The 23,104-nt window shown below is 51.9% G+C and overlaps 7 protein-coding genes and 1 pseudogene across 7 annotated transcripts; 4 read left to right on the top strand and 4 right to left on the bottom strand.

Moving 5' to 3' along the window:
- Nucleotides 1-981: 981 nt before the first annotated feature.
- On the bottom strand, nt 982-4,311 carry SAPIO_CDS10102 (uncharacterized protein; the record flags this gene model as incomplete). The annotated part of the gene is made up of 4 exons (XM_016783754.1): nt 982-2,233; nt 2,288-2,477; nt 3,104-3,934; nt 3,993-4,311. 4 exons carry the CDS (start codon nt 4,309-4,311, stop codon nt 982-984), a joined length of 2,592 nt encoding a protein of 863 aa, XP_016639195.1.
- A 616-nt stretch (nt 4,312-4,927) lies between these two features.
- On the top strand, nt 4,928-5,899 carry SAPIO_CDS10101 (uncharacterized protein; the record flags this gene model as incomplete). The annotated part of the gene is made up of 4 exons (XM_016783753.1): nt 4,928-4,981; nt 5,202-5,363; nt 5,420-5,787; nt 5,860-5,899. The coding sequence occupies 4 exons, from the start codon at nt 4,928-4,930 to the stop codon at nt 5,897-5,899; spliced, it is 624 nt and encodes a 207-aa protein (XP_016639194.1).
- Nucleotides 5,900-7,563: 1,664 nt separating this feature from the next.
- SAPIO_CDS10100 (uncharacterized protein) lies at nt 7,564-8,629 on the top strand (the record flags this gene model as incomplete). Its single annotated transcript, XM_016783752.1, has 4 exons — nt 7,564-7,585; nt 8,093-8,119; nt 8,177-8,436; nt 8,522-8,629. The coding sequence occupies 4 exons, from the start codon at nt 7,564-7,566 to the stop codon at nt 8,627-8,629; spliced, it is 417 nt and encodes a 138-aa protein (XP_016639193.1).
- Nucleotides 8,630-9,322: 693 nt separating this feature from the next.
- On the top strand, nt 9,323-10,255 carry SAPIO_CDS10099 (uncharacterized protein; the record flags this gene model as incomplete). The annotated part of the gene is made up of 5 exons (XM_016783750.1): nt 9,323-9,364; nt 9,439-9,473; nt 9,547-9,668; nt 9,751-9,969; nt 10,017-10,255. The coding sequence occupies 5 exons, from the start codon at nt 9,323-9,325 to the stop codon at nt 10,253-10,255; spliced, it is 657 nt and encodes a 218-aa protein (XP_016639192.1).
- A 140-nt stretch (nt 10,256-10,395) lies between these two features.
- On the bottom strand, nt 10,396-11,341 carry SAPIO_CDS10098 (NUDIX domain-containing protein; the record flags this gene model as incomplete). Its single annotated transcript, XM_016783749.1, has 2 exons — nt 10,396-11,118; nt 11,249-11,341. 2 exons carry the CDS (start codon nt 11,339-11,341, stop codon nt 10,396-10,398), a joined length of 816 nt encoding a protein of 271 aa, XP_016639191.1.
- A 605-nt stretch (nt 11,342-11,946) lies between these two features.
- Nucleotides 11,947-14,109, bottom strand: SAPIO_CDS10097 (uncharacterized protein; the record flags this gene model as incomplete). Its single annotated transcript, XM_016783748.1, has 4 exons — nt 11,947-12,187; nt 12,987-13,401; nt 13,463-13,742; nt 13,837-14,109. The coding sequence occupies 4 exons, from the start codon at nt 14,107-14,109 to the stop codon at nt 11,947-11,949; spliced, it is 1,209 nt and encodes a 402-aa protein (XP_016639190.1).
- A 1,040-nt stretch (nt 14,110-15,149) lies between these two features.
- SAPIO_CDS10096 lies at nt 15,150-16,748 on the top strand (annotated as a pseudogene; the record flags this gene model as incomplete).
- A 504-nt stretch (nt 16,749-17,252) lies between these two features.
- On the bottom strand, nt 17,253-19,660 carry SAPIO_CDS10095 (Copper amine oxidase 1; the record flags this gene model as incomplete). The annotated part of the gene is made up of 3 exons (XM_016783747.1): nt 17,253-17,448; nt 17,519-19,150; nt 19,272-19,660. 3 exons carry the CDS (start codon nt 19,658-19,660, stop codon nt 17,253-17,255), a joined length of 2,217 nt encoding a protein of 738 aa, XP_016639189.1.
- Between the last annotated feature and the right edge of the window lie 3,444 nt (nt 19,661-23,104).

Genomic DNA, 23,104 nt, shown 5'->3' with positions numbered 1-23,104 from the left:
TGGAAGCTAGGGCTGGGGGATGAGGTTGACCATCACCCGAGGTATCGCTTCTGGAAAAAAAAGGTATCATACGAGATTTTGAAAATTTTCTTTTTTTTCCTCCCTTCTCGATTGACCTTCCCAGAACACTAGTTTACTTCGCTGGTTGGAAAAAGATCAATGATTGATCCAAGCGTTCGTTGTTAGTTACGAGATTCGTTCGGATGCCGGACGCCGAACTTTGGCAAGAGACTTGCCTCCAGGCCCCGGCTTTTCTAGAAAAGCAAAGGTAAGCCCTAGCACTCCGTATACTCCGTACGCCATAGAACAGAGAATAACAGGTGACGCGTCGTTAAAAGTCCAGCCTCCTCTATGTCTATATGGGTGCATAATTCGTCCGAAGATCTACGAAGCAGTTGCCTTTGTAGGCGCAGGTAGGCAGCACCCATTTCATCAAGCCCCATCGACGGAACAAGGCCGGAAACTCCTCCGAAGTACTTAGTAGGCAGCAAGTGCCCTTCACACCTCGGTACTTGCCTGCCAGACGGATATTGACGTCATATAATTATATTTAGGATTGGCCTGTGAAGCGCCATGGAATCCTTCAGCCTTGGTGTGGGGTGTTCGACTCGTGATATTGAATGTGGCATTGGGCAAGTCGATCAATGTTAGCAGAGCATGCTAGGGCCTGTGCACGAACTATGCTCAGTTTACCCTCGGGCCTCAAAGCTTTATGAAGTCTTCACTGCCTTGATCTTATGAAGGACAAGTCCCGAGGTAATCTGGAAGAAGCTAGCATACAAACTTGGAGAGGTCAGCCGAGACCAAGAGGACCAAACACAGAGTGTTAAGGTGGAGGTCCGGCTTGGGTGTTGTAATAAAGTCGAGCTGGAAAGGTTCATTGAGGATGAGTGCTCTACGATATAAAATCTAAGAAATATGAAATGCAAGCCGTTACGGAAATCGAAACGCTCCAGCTCTTGTTGAGACCGCCCGCCCCTTCTATGTAGATTCCTCTTGCCCATCGTAATACTCCAAAACTGCATCAATACATCTCCACAGCCGCGCCTCTGCCACAAATCGCGGGTTCATCTTGGATGCCAAAACTACCTTGCGCGTTATTGCCAGTCTCCTGACCCCAACTACATCAAAGTACTCCTTCTCCTCCTTCTGAATCTTGCTTTCAGGCTCGTCATCGGCTGCGAGTTCGCTGGCTAGCACGTGGGCTTCCCGCGTCGTGCTTCGCGTTGCCAAAGTAGCAGCTAGGGTATTGGTGTCGTCTCCTTCATCTCCAGGAGTTATAAGTTCCCGAGTGCGTGCCCAGAGTGCCTCCAAGTGGTGGTAATCTTGTAAAGCGTCCAGCTTCACCAGGGTCGTGAATCGCGATACCATCTGGCCAACCTTCCAGTCATCGGACTCGATTACACCCTTCTTATTCTCACCCTCGAAGCCGGAGCGGAAGGCGATTACCAGGGGTAAATCTAACACCAAATCCCTGGGATGTGGGAGGCCTGGGGTGGCGAGCAGCTGGGCCGGCGGAACAGTAGAAGAGAACGCCCAGTCAATGACACAAGTGATGTTCAAGTCCTCATCAACGAAGAGGTTCTGGATGCTGATATCGTGGTGGTAGAGGGGGAAGCCGGGGGACAACTGGTCGGTAGGACGGATCATATGGGGGATAATGGAGTCGCGAAGGACGTCGCTCGCGAGGCAATATTGCAATCGATTTACGCTCGATTCTACTATCCCTTCAAGGGTCGCGAAATCATTCCAGCGATCGGTCGCGGTGTAGTATTTGGCGTAGGTGGGATATTCTTGCGGGACGGGGATGGGCGCACGAAGGACATGGTGGCCCATTGGAAGTTCTTCGGCATGTCGCCGAAGCGCTGTGGCGAGAGAGAGGTAATAATCCTCTTCACTAGAGAATGGGCCACGCGGGAGATTCTCAATCGTTTCGCGGGACGAGAGGACGTGTCCCGGGGAAAGACATTCGCCGATGTAATAGCCCTCATCACCCTCAAACAGTGATCCTATTGAAGGGAAACGAAGGCTAAATAGCTGGCGAGCGTAGCGCCCAAGCTGTCGCAGAATCTTTTCTTTCTCCTCTGTTGACAAAACTCGTTCCGGCGTCGAAAACCCTTTCGCCTTGGGGAGTTCATGGGTATGTGTTCGCCAGTCGAACGTCCCAAGGGGATGGCCACAGGCCTTGCTCATTAGGATATATGGAATTCCGATATCATTTTCGTGGGAGGCGCTGTCAGCTGTTAGCTCAAGACACTACATGTAGCCTAAGGCTTGAATAAAATACCAGTAATGGAAAACCTCCGGTACAGGAATAGAGGTGTGCTCCCGGATGTATTTCAAGGTAGCGGCCTCACTAGCCAGAAGACGGCCAGCGGCATCCCCTTGAAGAGCAGCAGCATATCTTGAGGACGGAGCCCGAAACCCCCACTCTACGCCATCATCGAACTCAAGAAATATCACAAAGTTGAACGCTCCTGATTTGGGTGATTGAGACTCGTTACAGGTGCACCCTCGACCTCGGAGCCGTTCCGCTAATTTGAGAAGGTGCCGAAGGTTGAAGTCGGCATGGAAGTAGATGTCTCTCTTCCGGCGCGAAGAAGCCATTTCCGATTTATACCATCCAGCCTTATGGGGCTAAGAGACCCTCTGCTTCCCGCACAGATTCAGGTAGCCCCCTTCCAGAAACTTAGCCAGGACATAGGCCAGGTAAGACGGTCTAGGAGTTGGTGACATTCGGGCTCTGTGAAGAAAAAAAACGGGGGTGGAAGAAGAAGAAAAGGAGGGAAGCATCAAAAGGAGGTATCCCTTTCCTGCCCAAGTCGTTTATTGTGGCTGGGAAGTCGAGAGAGCGGCTGCCCAATGAGCACTCGAAGACTGTTGCCTAGGGTAATGTTGCACAAACGGGGTTCAAACGCGGATCGCATGGGCCATACTGGGATTTCTTCATCCCGAATTTCTTTTCGAAAGTCAGCTTTGGTAGGAATTCGTATTTTAATCTAGGAACGTCTAATGCAGCATAGGTCTTGATGCAGAAGCTCGATCATCTCAGCGCGGAAATCCGTCAACTCCTGCCTTTACAGTACCTAAGTACTGATCATACGTAGCATGTCGTCGGAAAATCTGTTCTCTACCCCGACTTTTCCCTTTGGCTCCAGTTTGATATCAGAAATGATATCTTTACCGTCCCCACTCTCTGTCTCACTCCAGGGGCCATCCTCGTCGAGATCAATATCGTTATCATCATCGGATGACGGAAAGGCACTCTCATCTTGTGTTGTATCATCTGTGCCACGCTTTCTCTTCTTCCCTCGCGCGGAGACAGAACGCCGCCCGCCACCGCCGTAAAGACGTCGAAGTTCCGTCGTAGTGAGCCTCTCGATGTTGTACTCCGCCTCGCCTTTATCGTTGAAGGAAAGACGAATAACTTTTCGCGCAGGGCCGGAGGTGACGAACGGTTTGACCTTCAACAGTACAGCCCAGGCAAAACGAGCGAAAAGGTGAGGGCGGGAGCGTGGGTGGAGATGCCGTACAATAATGTTATGGTAGGTAGGCCACAGTTGAGCTGCCGGCATAGAAAGAATACACGACACGTATGGAGAGGCCGCCTCCTCGCTGCCGGTTTCGACGATATCAGGGACAAAAGCAAACCACTTATCGTCAAAACATTTGTGCAGATCTTTTCTCAGCGGGAGGATGTTTGCCTCATCGTCAATGTTCTTTTCGGCTCCATATCGCACCATGCCATTGTTGGCAAACCAATCTTCTTCCTCTTTTGGAATGAGATGCGCCCTCTTAATGGCGTAAGAAACATTGGTTATGCCACAGCGACTGGTCGTGCGATCATCCGATCCCAAGGTGTCTGTCCATGAGTCCGGGATACGGTGATGCGGAAATTGCCAATCTTGGAAGCTTGGGACGATGGGGTATTCGTCTAATAACAAAAAATTAGCAAAAAATGCGCGAACTTATTGACCGGCTACTTTACGTACCAAGATCGGGGATTCTAAAATAATACTTGCTCTCCGTCAACAAACCGTCCGGGCTTGTGGTCACACGGTGCCGGCCATCTCTGTCCAATGTCAAGTAACCAGCATCAAAGGAGTTTCCGGCCACTATCTGACACGCGAGCAGGATCACCCAATGGCGCACACCCAATGCGTCCGAATCCCTTACTTTTTCGACCCGGGGAAAGGACAGCAGATTGTTTGAGTACTCGGGGTAACCTGGGTGATGAATCCAGATTTCATCTATTGAGAGTTTAGCAGGCGGCAACTCCGCAAGGAGTCGGGGAGAAACGTCCACGGCCATGCCGTATGCTGAGTCTTGTGGTGGATGCGTGTATTCTGATTGAGAGGACGGCCAGGATGGCAAATATTGATGGAAGTATGAGGAATGAGGATAGGGTGTGTGGAAGGGAGGGGAGCATGAAGAACCTGGAGGAAGAAGGCTAAAGATAAACTCTGGAATGCATCATTGATGTTTCGAAACTTCGACCGAGGAAAGAGCTCCCACGCCATGATCGCTCCTTCTCCATTACTTCACACTTTCACTTTGAGGGAACAACATGGAGTCACTCTCTTCGACTGAAATAATAAGTCCGGAAAAAAAAAATCCAGAGATAAATAATGTCCGGTGCGTACACAGGGAAGTAAATAAATAGTAAAACCAGAAGAAAATACAACCAGAATGATAATAGTAATAACTCCGAGAAACAGTAAACTTTCAAACTGAGGTGTTGACTTAACTTAGAAATGCTTGGAGTAGAAGAAAGTGTCGTCCATGAGATAATCTCTCGTCAGCGGATCACGTGCAATCTCTGGACATCAAAGTCTCCTCATAATTGCAATTAACCCCACTACAACGCAACCCGCAGCACATGTCAACCTCACATATCGCAAGGAACACAAAGTTACTTCGGCTCAAAATGCCTTCAAAAGTAATTATTATTACGGGCGCCAGTCGAGGCATCGGACTAGCAGTCGCTAAATGGCTATTAAACTCATCCCACCGCGTAGTGGTTACAGCACGATCCCGGGACCCCTTGGAATCGCTCAAGGCAGATTACCCGGGTCGTGTTGAATTTGTAGCCGGTGACATTACAGACCCAGAGGCAAGAAGAAACGACACTCCTGAGAGATTGCTCCCGTCCGCTCCGTCGTAGCGTCTACCACGACCGACAACACTAACAAGTAGCGTAGATTGGTAGGAAACTGACCTCGCTCGCCGTCGACGCATTCGGCCAGCTCGACGGCTTGGTGGTGAACCACGGAGTCCTAGCTCCTATTGCCCGAGTCGAGGACGCTAGCCTGGAGGAATGGAAGAAGCTCTACGACATCAACTTCTTCAGCGCACTAGGGCTAGTATGTCCTCTCCAAGTCCCGCTTCCGCTTGGAAGACACTAACAGCCGGTTCACAGCTCAAAGAAGCAATTCCTGAACTGCGCAAGTCCAAGGGTTGTGTGGCATGGGTATCCTCGGGAGCAGCGGTATCCTGCTACACGGCATGGGGTGCGTATGGAAGCTCCAAGGCCGCCCTCCATTCCTTGACTGGACACCTTGCGGTGGAGGAGCCCGATATTACGAGCGTCAGCTTCAGCCCCGGGAGAGTCGATACCGACATGCAGCGTTTAATCCGCGAGGCCGGCGATGCGATGAAGCCCAGAGACTTGCAAGGCTTTAAGGATGCCTTCGAGAAGGGCGACTTGTTGAAACCAGAGGTGCCTGGGCATACGATAGCCCGCTTTGTGGTCAACCCGCGGCGGGATTTTACCGGAAAGTTCTTAAAGTGCGTCGTCCCACCGACAGTCCCAGATGCTTAGATGCGCGGATCACGCACGCCTGCTAACAACAAGAATAGGGTGACGGGGCCAGAGCTGGCTCCCTACAGAGACGAATAAATATCTATTACAGACTTTGCACGAGTTAGTTTTGGTCTTTATGACATAGTTTGGAAAGACAAGAGTAAGACGAAGAATAGGGGGTCAAGTCAGACGAAAGATGAAAAGCTCGATTTTTTAATCCACACGTGGATTTCAGTATTAGCATGGAAATCGGGTTGCATCATGAACCAAATATATCAATAGACAGAAAGAGAGCCAGTTTTTGCCCTACCTTACTTGAAGATGAAAGAGTTTCCATGATCAGCGTCGAGTCTTCCATGGAGCCCACCGGGTCTTGAGCAGGATCATCATGACACCACTATTTGAGACCAGAATTAGTATCGAAGATTTCTTTTGGATGGTCCATTGAAAACTCGTGGCAGCCGGAAGAGGTTGATCAGGCTTCATGAATCCGTCATCAAATAATCGGTATTTGATAGCACATTGAAGAATTCTTCGACATCATGTGGTTTCCGGCTGTGAGACGTAGAAAGACCGGGAGACGCTTACAGGAACAGGCCGCCGTCAAAGGCTTCGTTCTGGGAACTTGAAACGAGTTAGCTTTATCCTCGTAGCGTATCCGGTTACAATGACAGGGTTCGAGAGCACCATCAGAAACGTCTGTTTGGCTTGACAAGTCGATCACCACAGAGGCCGCAGCCTCGTAAGCCTGGGGCGACAACATATCTCATCATGTAGTGCGTCGAGTATAGAGTAAGGGAATCTGGAAGGATTGCCTGCCTACCTGAATGAGGCTCCCAGGAGCTTGCAAGGATAGCAGCCGGTTAGCGGGAATGCTACGAGTAGCAAACAAATAAACGAGCCATCCTTTTAAATGATACACGGACGGAAGCCGCGCGAGCAAAGAATTGGGTTCTCTTTCGAGCACACCGTTGAAGGGAAAGCTTTGAGGCTCTGCTATGGAGGCGAAGGAAGAAGAAAAAATTGGCCTCCAAGAAAAAAAGCTGCGACGAAATCTCTTTTATTGGACTGGAGACCCTTGTGGCCCGTGCGCGATCACCTCTGAGGCTCTCTTCCCACCAACATTTTCATCTTAGCCACTTGACGCCACCTGAAAACAGGCAAACAGGTCACACAGACCAGGCAGCCGTTCCAAAATCTCTCCCAATGAGTCCCAAGGTCTTGGAGCCCCTTTGTAGTTTGTACATTGTAGCCGGGGGGTTGCCCAAATTGATCTGAAGGCGTCTCCAACTTTAAAAGCTCGGGGCCCCTCACACACATTTTCGCGAGTCTGATAGCTCCCCTCGAATCTCGTTTCCTGTATTACATCAATAACCTTTTCCGACATCTCATCAGAGCAACCGGACGCGTCCTGGCCGACATAATATCGAATCATTGCGTTCTTCACTAACAAAGCGAAAAGAAGAAGAAAAGAAAAGGAAAAACAAAAGGAGGTTTTTTTTATTCTTGTCGAGGGAGCTTGTTGGGAATTCGGGGACCGTTTTTTTCCAAAGGAGTGCATATTATTTTTCTTTTTTTACTCCTCCCAGTGCCTCTGACCCGAAGGTCCCTTTCTTCACCCACACCCACGGATCCTTGCTATTTCGCGTCGCCCGAGGACACTACAGGCCCCGCAGTCGACGCTACCCAATAGTGTTGTCCTCTGGGAAGCTACCGACAACCACTACGACGACCAGAGACCGTTGCTGGAATCCTTTATGATGTCTGATCACGAGTTTACCGGTATGTATGATGTTTGATGTTTAATGTTTCTCTTATCTGTTGTTGTCGTCATTAGTCTACGCGTGGCTATTGAGGGTTGGGCCTTCTTGAACTCAGGCCATGCCGTTGGGCCGCCAGTGGAAGTGGCAGTGGCAGTGGCAGTGGCCGTGGCACTTGCGCAGTTGCGCTACGTTCCAGGGCTAGCTAGTGCGGCTCATTATTTAATGATCTTGGCTCCACTTCCACTTACACTTACACCCTGCATTGCTCCCTTTCCTGCGCTGCAGCACAGCTCTGTCTCTGCCTTGTCCTCTATAGCCATGTTCAAATTGGCTGCACTGGTCGGGGATGGTTTTGTGCTTTCAAAGTGCAAGATGGAGCTCTTTTCCAATCCATCATTCAGCCTGACCTGATCCAAACGCGAAAGGTGGCGTCGGGTGACTCCCTACCGTCCTCATTCACACACTTGCTACTGCATAGGCGTCTAAGAAGGTACTCAATACTAAATACTAACTTTAAATCTCCTAGCAAACGACGAGCTCAGCCTTCCCAAGGGTAAGTCAAGCACCTTGCCTCTCCCTATAACGACTTCCATCCGCTAAATCTATCTAGCTACCGTCCAAAAAATCGTCACAGAAATTCTCCCACCTTCCAGCGGCTGCAGCTTCTCCAAGGAAGCTCGCGATCTCCTCATAGAATGCTGTGTCGAATTCATCACCCTCATCTCCTCCGAAGCCAACGAGATCTCCGAAAAGGAGGCCAAGAAGACGATTGCCTGCGACCACATCACCAAAGCACTCGAGCAACTTGGCTTCTCCGATTATGTGCCCGCCGTCGTCGAGGCGGCGGCTGAGCACAAGGAAGTCCAAAAGGTATGCTTCCCCCCCTCCTTCTTTTACTGGGATTTTTCGGATCTTTTGCCATTGTCGATTATCATATGCTAACTTGGATTCATAGGGCCGTGAGAAGAGGGGTGATAAACTCGCACAGAGCGGGTTGTCGCTGGAAGAACTGGAGAGGATACAGGCGGAGCAGTTTGCACAGGCAGCAGCACGACACAGCTAGGCGCATTAGGGCTTGACAGATGGCTCGGAGGGAAATCCAAAAAGACAAACAAATGAAAAATTCTTCTACGGTTTTTTGTGGGGGCAATACGGGGCGTCAAGGGGGTCGTTTGCAGGTTTTCGGAGTGTTTTCATCCTTTCTTTGTTCCAAGGCATATATAGCTCTTTTACATTATGGCACGGCGTTGGAAGATGCCTCGTTTTTGGGAGACGAGAGCTTTGTGGATTACCTACCTAGTTGATGCCTGGTCATGAATTTATGAAGTTTAAGTCTCGAGTCTGCGGACTTGGGTCTGTCGACTTGAATGTTTCTATTCTCTCACCCTTGGCCAAGGCTTGTGATGATCTGTGTACAGCTTATCAATGACACTGGTGAGTTTGGCTTAGAATGAACCTTGGCAAGATCAATTGAGGCATGCCCTCAAAGTAAGCCTAGATTTAAATTGGAGCAATTGAAGACCCTCCCCATTTCCACTGTCTCGCGACTCTTCCTCGCCGGGACGTCCGAATCCAACATCGGATCCAACTGCCCAAATCGCTTCAGCGGCAGCAGCGCGTTTTCCACTTTCGGCGCGGGGCACTTTTTACCCCACCATCAATGACTGAACTTCAAGCTTCACGTTTCCTTATCTGGCTTCTCTCATTTTCAACAACACCGGAGGTATTTTATTCCAAGCCAGAAAAGAAAAAAAAAATGTCCCTCTCAAATTCCAAAGTCACGGAGCGCGAGCCCCTCGTAAGTTTCTCGATCTAAAAGACCAATAACGAAGACCGCAATTGAAGCTGAATTGACCATACCCCGCGCCGCAGCCCGAGAAGGACGCCGTATGGACAAAGTTGGTCAGGTACGTAGCATTGGGCTCCGAACCGACTCATCAGCGAGACAAGAAGCTCAATTGCCTCCTTGGATACCTTTAGGATCAAGTATCAAGACGCCCATGGCCAGCCCCGGACGTGGGAATCAGCCGAGCGCACGACGCGTCCTCAAGGCAGCGATATTGATGGCGTTGGCATCGTCGCGATCCTAGAGAAGCCTACAGGTTAGCAGAAGAGTAACAACTCTTCCATATTTCTTTCCCATTCTTGTTACTCATTTTGTGCGTCCCGCGTCCTTCTCCATAGGCCCCGAGATTATCCTCCAGAAACAGTTCCGTCCCCCCGTTGAAAAAGTCACCATCGAAGTCCCCGCCGGCCTCATCGACCCATCCGAAACCGCCGAAGAATGCGCCATCAGGGAACTAAAAGAAGAAACGGGATACGTCGGCGTTCCCATCGCCACCTCTCCCATCATGTTCAACGGCAAGTCCATTCCCCCCCCCTTTTTAAACCTCCCCAGAAACTGTAGCTCATAACGTGTTCCTTTTCATTCGGTTTGCCTCCCCATGTAGACCCCGGTTTCTGTAACACGAATCTACGCATGGTCCACCTCACCGTCGACATGTCCCTCCCCGAGAACCAGAACCCCAAACCGGCGCTCGAGGAGGACGAGTTCATCGAGGTCTTCGTGGTGCCTCTGTCGAAGCTCTGGGAGGAATGTAAGCGTCTCGAGGCCGAGGGCTGTGCCATTGATGCGCGGGTGGGCACTCTCGCTGAGGGGGTCGAGTTGGCCAAGAAGTTTAGACTTTAGAAAATGCACTTTTAGAAACAATTGTTTAAAATGTATGTATTGCCTAGACACATTTATGGGACTAAGAGAGAATATGCCTCCGTCTACGCGGCCGTCGCGGCCTCTCATAAGATCTCATCATTTCGTAAACACTAGAGTCTTCACAGCTTACCCTCCCTCCGCAGACCCTCCCACAAGGCCACAGCACAAAGAGCCTTAGCATCCCTCGAAGCCTCCCGCCAAAGATCCCTCATCGGCACGAGCTTCAACGTAATCTTCTCCCCCTCATCCCTCAAACCCGTCAACTTGCCGCTCCACTCCTTCAACTGATGCCGCGCAACACGCTTCTCATGCATAAAGATGGTGATATGCTCGTCGCAAGCCCCCGGCGAAGGAAACATCGCCAAAGGCAACGCCTCCTCTCCGGAGTCCGCAGGTTTCGCAAGATCGCTGAGACAGGTGAGCTCAGACTCTGGGATCTCGATACCAAGCTCCTCCTGGATCTCCTTCGCCGCGGCGCCAGAGAAAGATCCGTCATCGACCATTCCCGCGGGTAGCTCCACCATAGCCAAGGATCCGGCCGCTGCGCGCGGCTGAACCGTCAGCACAGCATACCGCTCATCGGACTCGGGTGGCGCGTCATCGGGCACGAGGAGGACGAGCATGGCGACGCTGGGTCCGCGGAGGAACACGGCGCTAGGCAGCTTTTCGCCGGCAGCGTTGGCGAGGGTGGCGGCGAGTTTGACGAAGCCGAGGCGGTTTTTGGCGAAGCGGTCGACGGCTTGGATGGTGATGGAGTGCAGGGTGTAGGGGTCTGCGTGGAAGGGGTGGTTGGGGTTTGTGCTTTGGAGCTTGAGGGAGTTGGTGAGCGTCGTGAGCCAGTTCTGGAGTGAAGTTAGCAGTTAGATTTCATACATGCACTAAGTGTAAGTCTTGGTTACTGGTCAGGTAACGTTGGGATTGTGATTCGTTCAGAGACTAATTAAATTTCTTAATTTGAAGTGGGAGATTTACATTGAATGGTTTAAAGGTCGAGATCTCAGTCTCTGTAAGGCCCTCGGGAAGGGTTACGGGTATATCGAGCTGCTTATGCGTAAAGGTCGTCATCGTCGCGATGTTGGGGCGTACTCGGTGTGAAAGCCTTTGGAAAGATGAACAATGATTGAAAACTCGGAAAGGATTTGGGTTCGCTCTGCTTTGGCTGGGTGAGCTTAGAATTCCAATTCCACGGGCAAACCTCGACGACATCCTCTGCTATTTATGCAGGGAGAAGGATGGCCAGACGCTCTTTCCTTCTTTCCCGCAGCCCAGTCTAGGGAGATAAAGAAGACAAAAGGAAAAAAGTTGAAATAATAGTCGGCTGTGATTCTGGAATGGGTTGGTGACGCAAACGGCCGTCATCGATCCACATCATGGATAGTCGAGGCCAGAATCACGGCCGTCTCAATTGATGATGCTGGTTCTGTCGACGGTTGTAATAGTGTAGAGTGGTGTAAATAGCGCCTCGCTCCAGGCGCCAACGGTGTAACTCGTGCTGCAGGTGCCTGTATCAGGTGAGGCTTATTAAGGCGCGTGGTGCATGAAACGCCAGGCTGCTGGCTCTCGATCAGGTCTGGCTTGGAGCTGGTCGCTGGTCGCTGGGAACAATTGATCAATCAATTGATCTCAGTCCATGCGGGTTTGTCCAGTTCCATTTCTAGTTCCTGCAGGCGCTACAACTGCGCCCACACACCGTTGCACAATTTCCACTTCTTCTCCTCCTTGCACTCGCCGCAAGGCTCATTCAGCTTCTTCGAGCCGAGGACGGCTTTCCGTGGTTGGCCGCCGCACCTTTTATCATGAGATGCCTCTGCGACGGCGCAGAACGTCTTGAAGCATTCGGTGTCGAGCAGTTGTTGCGGGTGGCCGCAGAGGAAGACGCGGTTTGCCGACCACTCGGCGCAGCCTTGTTGACTATTTTTGTTTTAAATCGATCTGTGTTAGGAGCTTGGCAGAATAGTTTGTGAGGATCTCGGGATGGAGAGGCGGATATGCATACCATAAGACTGACATCTTTGTACGCGAAGTAATGGAGTATTATATCAAGGGGCGCTGAGAGTTCGTTCCTCTTTGAAACAGTGAAAGTCAATGTTCTGTAGCTGGGAAATGTCGAAAAAGAGACTAGAAACCAAGTCAATACTGGCTTGTTGATATTTACTCCAAAAAGGGGATGTTGGTGCCTAGGTCGAGGGAGTTAGTTTGAGTCCGATATGTGCGGTTTCTCTGCATTCCAGTCACTCGTGCACTTGTGCACCTGAAGCATTGCGCCACCACGCGATTCAGATTGATTGATTGAATTGATCTTTTGACAATGGTCGCGTACCCCGAGCGACCCTTGCTCCATCGACGTCAGCTCAACATAATATTTGTATGACTTGGGAAACTGCGAAGTGGAATTATTGACGTTCACGTGAGAAGTCCTGAACTGGCATTAGATCCCATTGTAATTCAGAAATAGGGGGATGACGATCATGAGGATCACCTCGAGCTTGAATATTAACATCCCAGGCGAGCATGCTTATACACGAGAGTTGCCTACGCCATTGTGTAAAAAAAATGTATTGGAATAAACCTCCCATGCGAGGAATATCGGTATCAACGCTAATGGCATCAAACACCCCAACGCCCTGTCAATAATACAACGCTATCCGGCTCTCGCCCCTCAGTCATGGCCGTGGAAACGACCATGGCCATGTCACAATCCCCAACCTACACCGCCCAGTACACATCAACCTTGACGCTGTAGACATTGTTCACCCACCCCGGAAACCTCGTCTTGGCCCACACAGTAATGACATCCCCGACCTTCAAATTCCTCACGAACTCCCCGTCGCCCGTCTCCTTCCCCCTTCCGAACAACACTAGATCGTCGGCCTCGTCAGACTTGGGATCGATGTCATCGAGCCAGCTCCACGTAATGGTGTGCGTCATCGGCGATCGACCCGCGACCTTGTTGCACTGGATGAGGTGCTTGGAGTCCGGCAGAAGCGGGTGGTGGAGGTGGATTCGGCCGTCGACCATAAGTGCCGGCTCGGGGTATACCGATCTGAGCTTGCAGTATGGAAGGAAATGGTCCGGCTTGTCGACTGGGCGGTGGCTGCATGCTTTTCCCTCTTCCTCGTCGATGCCTAAAAGAATAGTCAAAATAAGCGTTCTTGCCGGAAAGCTCAACTGGTCACAGCAACTGACATTTGCCTTCAGGGTCGAACCGCTCCAGCCCGGCTTCGAACCAAGTGTACGACCCGTGATACGTAGCGCCATTGGCTCCGCCGCCCCAGCCTTGATCGCGGCTCTTGATGGTAAACACAATCTTCCGAACGGGGTTCCTTAGAAGAGGCATGGCTTCGCCGAGACTCTGCTCAAAATGCTTAGGTTCGCACTCCTTCCTCATGACCTCTGCCGGGATAGTTCCGTCAGTCGCATAACGGTCCGTTAACGGGTTACGGAATCCAACGGGTGGTGTGCGGATCTAAAAACAATAAAACAAAGAAGACGGCTCCAATTAGTTTTCATTACAAGTCAGATCGAGGGACGAAGAGGAGGGCCCCGGGAGAGGGACGCACCAGCATGGTATTAGCATCCTGTCTAAACGCCTTGGACTCGTGGCCCGTAACGGGATTGCGATAGTCGACGTAGCTATGCGAGCATGGCCAGTACTCTGCGAACTCGACGATGCTATCGACGATTTCGGGAGGCAGGACCCTAGCTTTTTGGATCATAGCCTTGAGGACGAGAACATCAATCGGCGACGGCTCAAAAGGTCCGTCCTGCTTCGGGCTCGAGAGACTCATGGCTTCGATTTGGTGGAGGATGTAGTCGTATGCTTGTTTGAACATCGGGGCTTGGCGAGATGCGAGCTCTGGTGATCTCCAAGGATTGGGCAGTTGAAGGTGAGTGAGGGAGATGTTGGGAGCAAGCAAGATAAGTAATTACTGGGTGTGTAGCACGGAATCTACGAGACGAGGGCGCGGGGGACGTTATTGAGCAATCGCTGTATCATCCCAATTGGTAGTGCCTGATGCTGGTGATAAGACAGGATCACAAACTACGTTGAAGTAGCTCGGGAATGAGGTGTGATGTTGTTACCTATTGAAATGGGACTTTTGTAGCACATGCGAACGTTACCAGAAACGCACCACTCTGCCGATACAAGTAATTAGAACCCTCATAGGAATGCGAATAACCGTACCTGACGGCATTTTGGTTCCTACTTGTATGGCCCAATACCTCATACAGTTCATGATAATGGCATCGAGCATCAGTATCATTGGATACCGGCAGCGGGACGATTCCACATTTGGCGGCCGCGATTGCTAGCGTCATGACCTTCTTCTGGTTCGGTTGCTATTTCTGAAGCATGTTGGACAGCTCTTTCCGACATTATCACCAACCACGTCACTCTTCGCTGGCGACTTACGTCATGCCCGAACAATCGGATTATGTCATCAGCTACATTCCATTGTCAAACAAGCCAATGGCGTCTTAGCCTGCATTGCGCACAATGAAGCGCCCCACCCGCTTAAACCTGCAGTCCGATAAGAGAAATCCCACCATCCTTATCGCCACGTGAAAGCACATCATCGCCCAGGTTCCCCATCTTTTCTAAGCATCCCGTGTCAATGGGCAGGGGCAGCCCTCGAAACGGTAAAATGCCTCCCCAGCTCGTGTAATTTCTTTCCCTTGTGATTTCTAAGCTGTTTTTGAAGTTTCTCTCGAAGGTCATGTCCTCGAGGGTTGGTGTTTTGTGATTGTAATTGCCTCTTCATGCTCCCTTCTTGTTTGAACGAGTGCTTCCATCTTCCTCGACTTACACGAGCAACCCCTACACACGCGACCACTTAAAGAACCACTCCCAAACACAGCCAACTCCATTCCCATGAAGGGGCAGAGGCTTCTACAATCCGCCGTGCGCGGCGCCCGATCTCGGCGACAGCCTCTCTCAATTCCCTCCCAACACAATCTCACTCACAATGCCCCCATATCAACTTCCTCTGCCCGGGCCTCTGCTGCCCGCCGCCCCATCACCACCCAAGCCGTCCGCAGCGGCGTCGCAAGCCCCAGCATAGCATCCAACCCCGCCATGGCCTTCCCCTGCCTAGACAAAATCGAATCCCGTTCCGCCAACCTCGAAGCAAGCCGCAGCTCCAGCGGGCCCGAACCCTCCTACACCTCCGGCGCGGCCCTCAAGTACCACTGCGACCAGCCGCTCCTCCTCGACTGGGGCGGTGTGCTGCCCGAATTCGACATCGCCTACGAGACGTGGGGCGAGATGAACGCCGACAAGTCCAACGTCATACTCCTGCACACGGGCTTATCGGCGTCTTCGCACGCGCACTCGACGAAAGTGAATCCCAAGCCGGGCTGGTGGGAAAAGTTCATCGGTCCCGGTTTGAGTCTAGACACGGACAAGTACCATGTCATCTGCACCAACGTCATTGGCGGGTGCTATGGTTCGACGGGACCCTGTAGCATCGACCCGGCTGATGGGGACCACTACGCCACGCGGTTTCCCATCTTGACCATGGAAGACATGGTGCGTGCCCAATTCCGCCTTCTCGATTTCCTAGGCATCGAGAAGCTCTACGCCAGCGTCGGTTCTAGCATGGGCGGCATGCAGTCTCTCGCCGCCGGGGCGCTCTTCCCCGATCGCGTCTCCCGCATCGCTACCATTAGCGGTTGCGCCCGGAGCCACCCCTATAGCATCGCCATGCGTCACACCCAGCGCCAGGTCCTCATGATGGATCCCAACTGGAACCGCGGCTTCTACTACGGGAAAGTGCCACCCCATGCGGGCATGAAGCTCGCTAGGCAGATCGCCACCGTGACGTATCGATCGGGTCCGGAGTGGGAACAGCGCTTCGGTCGGAGGCGCGCGGATCCTAGCAAGCCGCCCGCCCTCTGCCCGGATTTCCTCATCGAGACTTACCTTGACTACGCGGGGGAGAAGTTCTGCCTCACGTATGATCCTAACAGTCTCTTGTACGTTAGCAAAGCGATGGATCTCTTCGATTTGGGAATCGAGAACCAAATCGCGACCCGCAACCGCCGCGCCGCTCGTGAGGGCCTCCTCCGAGCTGGTGTCTACTCCCCATCTTCTTCCTCCGACCTCCAGTGCACCCTCACCCTCCCCGACAAGCCCTACGAGGAAACACAAGAACAATTCCTCACCAACCATAACGCCGACCAACACTCCTCCCCGAACCCCACAGTCGAACCGCAGGGCTCGAGACCCCCGGACGACTTAATCCGCGGCCTCGCCCCCCTCCGCAACATCCCCACCCTCGTCATGGGCGTCGCGAGCGACATCCTCTTCCCCGCCTGGCAGCAGAGGGAGATCGCCGACGCGTTGACCCTGGCGGGGAATAGGCGCGTGACTCATTATGAGCTTAGCGAGGAGGCGAGCATGTTTGGGCATGATACGTTTTTGTTGGATTTGGAGATCATTGGGGGGAACTTGAAGAAGTTCTTGGGTTGAGGATTGAGGTGTGTCGTCTTAAGAAAGCGGTGTAGCGAGGTGGAGTGGAGGTGGGAAGGGTGAGGTTTTTCCTGGGCCTGGAAAGGTTAGCTTGGGGTCTGGGGAAGGTGGGCCTCTGTGTTTGATTGCATTGCCAGCGATATCTTCAGCAGCACTTTGCGTATGTGGGAGCATCAACCTTTTTTTTTTTTTCTTTTTCTCTTTTTTTCTCTTTTTTTTCTACTTCTATTCGGTCATGTCAAAGCGACAAGGAAATTTGGTTTATACGGAGGAATTGTGTTTAGATATTTGCATAGAAATGGAGTTACGGCTCATTGGTCATACCATCAATACCGAGGTATATACATTTGATCTTCTCTTGTCTTTCTAATCTTGTTGACAATCTACGCGGAATCCTCCACTTTTACTATGTGTCTCCATACTTTCGAAAATCGATTCCCAGAGAGGGATAAGAAAAGAAAAGGGGGGAAAAAAAGTTAAGTCTGAATAGTTCAAACAAGTCGCTCAATCTGTTCCGTTTACCGATCCATGGCATGCCCCGTTGAGTGTCCCGTTCCTGCCGTCAACAACGCCATTCTCACCAGGCTTGCAACAGCCGACGAGCACACTGGCTTCGTTCTTGGAAGAAGGGACATCGATGGCCGGGTTCGACGTAAAGAAGTCGGCTGGCTTGAGAATCATCTGGTGGATCTCGACAGGCCTACTCGAATCGTCAGTCCACCACGACGTAAGTTAAGAACGGGCGCGTGAGACGGAGGAAGCAAACTTACATCACCGGCCAATCCTCCATCCTCGGGTTATGTGTCAATCCAAACACAGCCCATACAACCGGTCCACACCGATTCCTCGCTCCCGCCATCGCGCTGCCCTCCTCGCCATTCTGACCGACATCCGCAAGGACATCACCCGTCCTCGCCGCCATATCCACAACACCTCCCGTCTCATTCCGGCTCTGATTCGTAAACTCCCCACCCGCCCAGAGCTCGCCATCCCTGTACCCGGTTATCCAGACGTGTCTCGACGCAAACCCAGCTCTCCTCGCCTGGATACTCCCCTCTTGGGCGAGAAGAAGCTGCGTCGGTGACGGAACGAGCTTGTAGCCCACATTCCTGCTCGTGATGGGATTCTTGATACGCGCGTTCTCAAGGCGTACGATTCTGTTGTTGCGTGGCTCGGCGATGATTCCCGTTGGTTTCGATACCACAGTTCGTTCGATAATATACAGGTTCCCCTGGGGATTTGTCTGCGGGTCTTGAGGTCGGGCTAGCGTCTCTTCCTGGATGATGACGGTGTCCGTCTCGGCGTACGAATCAATGGCTGGGTCGATCCGCACGGCGAAGACATGCTGGTGGTTCTGCGCGAGGACACCAGGACCGACGAGGGCGCCATATGGAGCAGTCTTGATATTCGGGTCGACGGCCACGACGCTGACTACACCGGTCGCCCGGGTCTCGATGGTGATGTTCCCAGCTACGTCGAGCTTAAAGGCAAAGATGTACTCGTAGTTCGCGAGCGTCGCGATAAACTGCACGACTAGCTCCCGTAACCTTGCAACGACAGCGCGAGACGTTCGGAAATTCGTGTGCTTCCATCCAATGCCATTGTCTTGCTCATGGAGACAAACTACCGACCGCGAGACCTCTGGCGTCCCATCCGGTTGGCCTACAAGCAATGCGTCGAAGTAGTGAATGGCACCAAGGCAGTCGCAGCCAAGCTCGAGATTGTTAGCAGCGCGGCCGACGCCGCCATCGCCCAGATCAAAAGCTTGCTTCCTGTGAAAAGGATAACGGGGATCGGAGTAGGGAACGGCCATCTCGCTGTAGCTAAGGCGGTAGAGTACGGGACGCCCGTCGTAGCATAGGTCGTGGAGCACGGCGCCTTCGCGAGCAGTGAAGCCTAGGCGGAAGCGCCACTTCTGCCACTCTACAAGATTGTCCTCGTGGACGGTAAACGAGGCGCCCTGGGGCTGAGTGATGTTGATAGGCTTCATATCCTTGCGGAGAGGCGGATCGAGAAGCTCCGGGACGTACTCGGACGGCTTATTGGCCTCAAAGAGCTTGATGGGAGGGTCATCTTTGCGCCGCGGGGAGGCGAATATCGTACCTGGTTCGACGCTCGTGGCGAGTCTGTCGACCCGCACGATCTCCTTCGTTACCCAATTCATGACTGGGATGATTGGAATCGGATAGGCATAGTGGTTGGCATCGGGATTCCCGCTCGAGTCGTCGCGTGCAAAGACTAATCCTTGCATATACCGGTCGGACGGGTCTGAGTCGTCAGGTCCACCATATGGCCAAGGGTCAATGGCGAGGGAGAAGTTTGGGGGAAGCTCAAACTCGGACATGGCCGCCTGAAAGAGGGAAGACTGGACACACAAATCGTAAAAAGCCGCAAATTCGCTCCTAATGAGAAAAACAAAATTATCGCGTGTGAGACTAACAATCTCTCAAAGGAGAGCAGCGGCTCTTTCGCTCAAATTCTCTCTCCCTCCGTCTCCTTCAAACTCCGATTAAAGCAACGTACACTGTGAAAGAAGGATTGCTCCCGACAGGAGACTCTTCTCTGCTAAGCTCACGACTAGAACTCAAGTCCACGATGGACTGTGTGTACTGAAAAAAGGTGATCCCGTTCTCCCTCTTAACAACATCGTACTGTATTCTTGCCAGCCGAGGCGGCTTAAGTGTCTGGTCTGAAAGATTTCCAGCATGCTCGGCGACGAGATAAGGAACCAGATCTGCCTTTTTCGGTTCCTCGAGCTGTATAGTTCGGAAGTAGAGTGCGCCGGGGTCGTCATGGCTGGCAAGTAGAATATCTCGTGCCCTATGGAACTCGGGCTCGGTGAGCGGCGCCAGAGGGTGCCGAAATTTATCTGCAACCGCGGACCTCGCGTCCGCTAGCCTCGTGCTGCTCATGGTTGGGGTGATAACGACTGATAACCCGCTGAGGCCACAAGCGTCCACATTCGTCAAGGGTAGGGAAATCTCATAACATCTGTTTCAAGCTCTCACAAGGTCACGGAGCAAAAAGAGTTGATCCAGGGAGTAACACGCAAAAAATTGATGTAAACTCTAGCAGAAAGATGCAGGAGGATGTTAAAAGGTGTTATTTATGACCGCCCACGCTTTTGCTTTCGCTCTTCGCTCGGCTTTTCACTCGGCAGGAGTGCTTGGATGATCCAATCTCCAACCATTGTTCCTCGGGTTCTGCATCAAAGTCCCGTTCCTTGACCGCGAACCAACTCGGTTAGCTCAACCTGAGGCCTCCGATAGCACTTACTCTGTTGGATTTCCCATTCCCGCGCCAGCTCATCTAGCATCAAAAATGCAACAATTGAACCATGGATGCGGGACGGAGGAGAAACTTTTCTAGGTGCGTGCACGGCATGTGAGGTGGAAAAAAATCTAGGTGCGCAGAAGTCCTGGATAGTTTCCTAGGGCTTGGCGACTGGGAGCCAATGGGGACGAGGGATTGTGCAGAAAGAGAAGAAAATGTGAAATTTTGGCGTTGAGGTCAAACAGAAAGAGGTAGCTCTACGCAAGGTAGTAGCAGCTCGGCAAGCTCGAGGTCTCGAGCCAACGCCTTATGCGGGAGGGCCAGCCTGGATCTCGGGCGGAGACAAGGAGGGGGACAAGTCAGATGGCATCCCGACTGATGCCACATTCAATCAACGGTCAACGGGAAAGCGGAGGCGCGAAGGAGGTAAAGGCGGGGTTCAAGATAATAGTAGTAGATTTTGGCCGCTGTGCCCTGGCCTAGGTCAACGACGATCCCGGAGGGAGGGAGGGATGGTGGATGCTGTCGGAGCATGTACGAGGCCACCATTGAGGGGGGAGACCAGATGTGTGTGACCGCATATCGGTACCGGAGAACGCATCTCAACAAGATGTGGCATCCTGTATCAGTACAGCCTGGTGGCAGAGAGTTGTCTTTCAACATTTTCTGGACAATGGCAAAAGATCCGGATTTGGGTGCAGGGCAATGGTGTTCAACGCGGTCAGCGGGTTAATTGATGGCGAAGGTAAATGGCTAGACCTGATGAGGGAAGTCCTGCCGATTAGCTCTGCCAGATGACCGCTCCATTGCACCACGCTCACACTTTCATCCCTTCACACTGAAGCTGTAGCCCTTGCCTATTTGTTGGTTTGCTGGCGATTAGATTCTCTGATCCATTATCATGTGCGCCATGGTAGGAGCGAGCCAGCACGTATGTGCTAGCTAGCCTGGCTACTGCACGCTGTATGTATCCTGTAAGCTGGGGTCTTGCCCTGGGTCAATGTATGACAGAAGCACATAACGCATAATACCGTAACAGTCGGATGGGCGGTAGGACCATTCTTGATATGATAGGTGAATAAGTTAGACAGTAGACAGTTGGACAGTTAGACAGTTAGACAGGTGCACCGGGTGGGCGGAAGCGAAGGTATTGAGGGAAAGCAGACACAATCATTTAGCGAAGGCAGAGCGGAAATGTTGAGGGCTCAAATTGCATCATGATTGAGCATCGAGGTCAAGATCGAGATATCCCAATGCTGAGTAATCCCTCTACTACAATTGCATCACGGGTTGCTCAACAAGTTGTGTGGAGGAAAGAGGTCTTCTCAACCCGCTCCTTCCTCTGAATCCTGTGCTGGCAAATGGGCTCAAAGACGCTGCTACCTCGAAGAACGTTGAACGTGTGCCAAGTGATGTCAGCTCGACATTCTGACCAAGAATCTCCGATTCGAAAGGATGGATACAACTATCCCCATCTTTAATGGAACCAACCGGCCTCGACCCATTCTAGCCAAGCCCGAAAGTCGGATTATCACCAAGACATCAATCAAATGCAGTAAAAAGCTAGCCATGCGCCTGTCGTGTACCGGACTGCCTGGGTCTCTGTTTTAAAGACAAGGAAAAAAATCTCTCAATGGCGACTTAGACACTGGCTGGCCCCGGCATGGCGGGAGTTCCGACATGGGAACGTTCTCGGACTTTTTGTTCCGAATTCTCGTTTGAAGCGGCTGTTCTAGAGTGACCCGTCGTTGACTGGACGCCGCACCTCCACCATGACACCTCTTTGGCATTGAAGCTGCACCCGGTTACCTGCAGATGTTCCGACATCAGACATGGAGTGAGCTTGCGGGACACACACACACAGGCATTTATATCGCTCGGTTCCGAGCGAATTGCACCCCCCCGTGCAGGATCCTTCCGAGTCGTGCAGAAGGCTACGGTAACAGCAATAGTCACATCATGATATCAAGAGAAGCCTTCCCAAAGGAGAAGCGAAAATAACTACAAGAGGATGCTTCGGACATTCGAAGAGTTGGCACTTAGCTTGCCCTCATGGTAATATCCGGATGCCATTTTCTATATTCATTACGTTATTTTCTTTTCTTCCCCTCCTCGTCCGCCTCGTATTCCGTCGACTTGAAGATGTCTTCAAAAACCTCAATGGAAACAAGATACCGGAACCTCATGTGGGGATGTTGAGACAAAGACAGACGCCACCACCTAACCCGAAAACAAGAAATACCAAGTGTGTAAGTCTGCACGGCCTGGATCCGGGCAATTAGCTTTCCATCCGGGTGTTTTGTTCGGGCTGTGGTCGATTCAAGGAAGGTTCCGCATCTTGAAACCATGGGAAATTCTATTTTAACACAATTGAACCCAGTTCCGGCCAGTTGTCCAGTCCGCGCCAATAATATCTGTATTCCCGGAAGGCCACAGAGTGAAACGCCAAACAGACCAGTTCCGTGTCCGGGTGCTTTCCCCGCCACATCCATGGGGCGACATTAGCTGATGCAGCGCCTCTATCGGGTGGGTAAGGGCAACACGGCTGACTGTTACCACCCAAAGATCTTTCCATCTTCTGTCATCACGGAGCAGGACCGCTGGCACTTCCCACCAACCCGTAACGAGTAAGATGTTGCGGGGATGAAGCGGAGGCGTTTGGGTGGGCTGGTGCCGCGTCACGGCAATGGCGTGGGCTCAGCTTGCTGGAAATCGCGGGGCGCGGAGCGTAGGGTCTTGGAAATATCGGTATCCTTTCTAGAGAGTTTTGTGCCAATGTGTCAGAGTGAGCTCCCTTCTCTTCGCCATCTACTGATTGCGAAACGTGAGCATCGAAGCTTACGCGGCGGGGAGAGAGATAAGGTTGTAGAACACGTGGGATGCTTCTTGGTGGACTCGCGTGTCGGACGACACATGGAAAAGAAGAGATCATCTTAGTTAAAACGCAGTCAGAATGGAGAAGGGTCACTAGGATTTACACTAGATATCATCAACTCCAGAAGCCTCGATCTGCTCGTCTCACTAAGAACCAATATTTTCATCCGACCTCCCTTCGGCCGGGCTGAGGTCTGAAACATGGACGG

The sequence above is a fragment of the Scedosporium apiospermum genome (assembly GCF_000732125.1).
Source record: "Scedosporium apiospermum strain IHEM 14462 chromosome Unknown SEQ_SAPIO_0154, whole genome shotgun sequence".
NCBI lineage: Eukaryota > Fungi > Ascomycota > Sordariomycetes > Microascales > Microascaceae > Scedosporium > Scedosporium apiospermum.
This window is presented reverse-complemented; position numbering and strand designations above follow the sequence as displayed.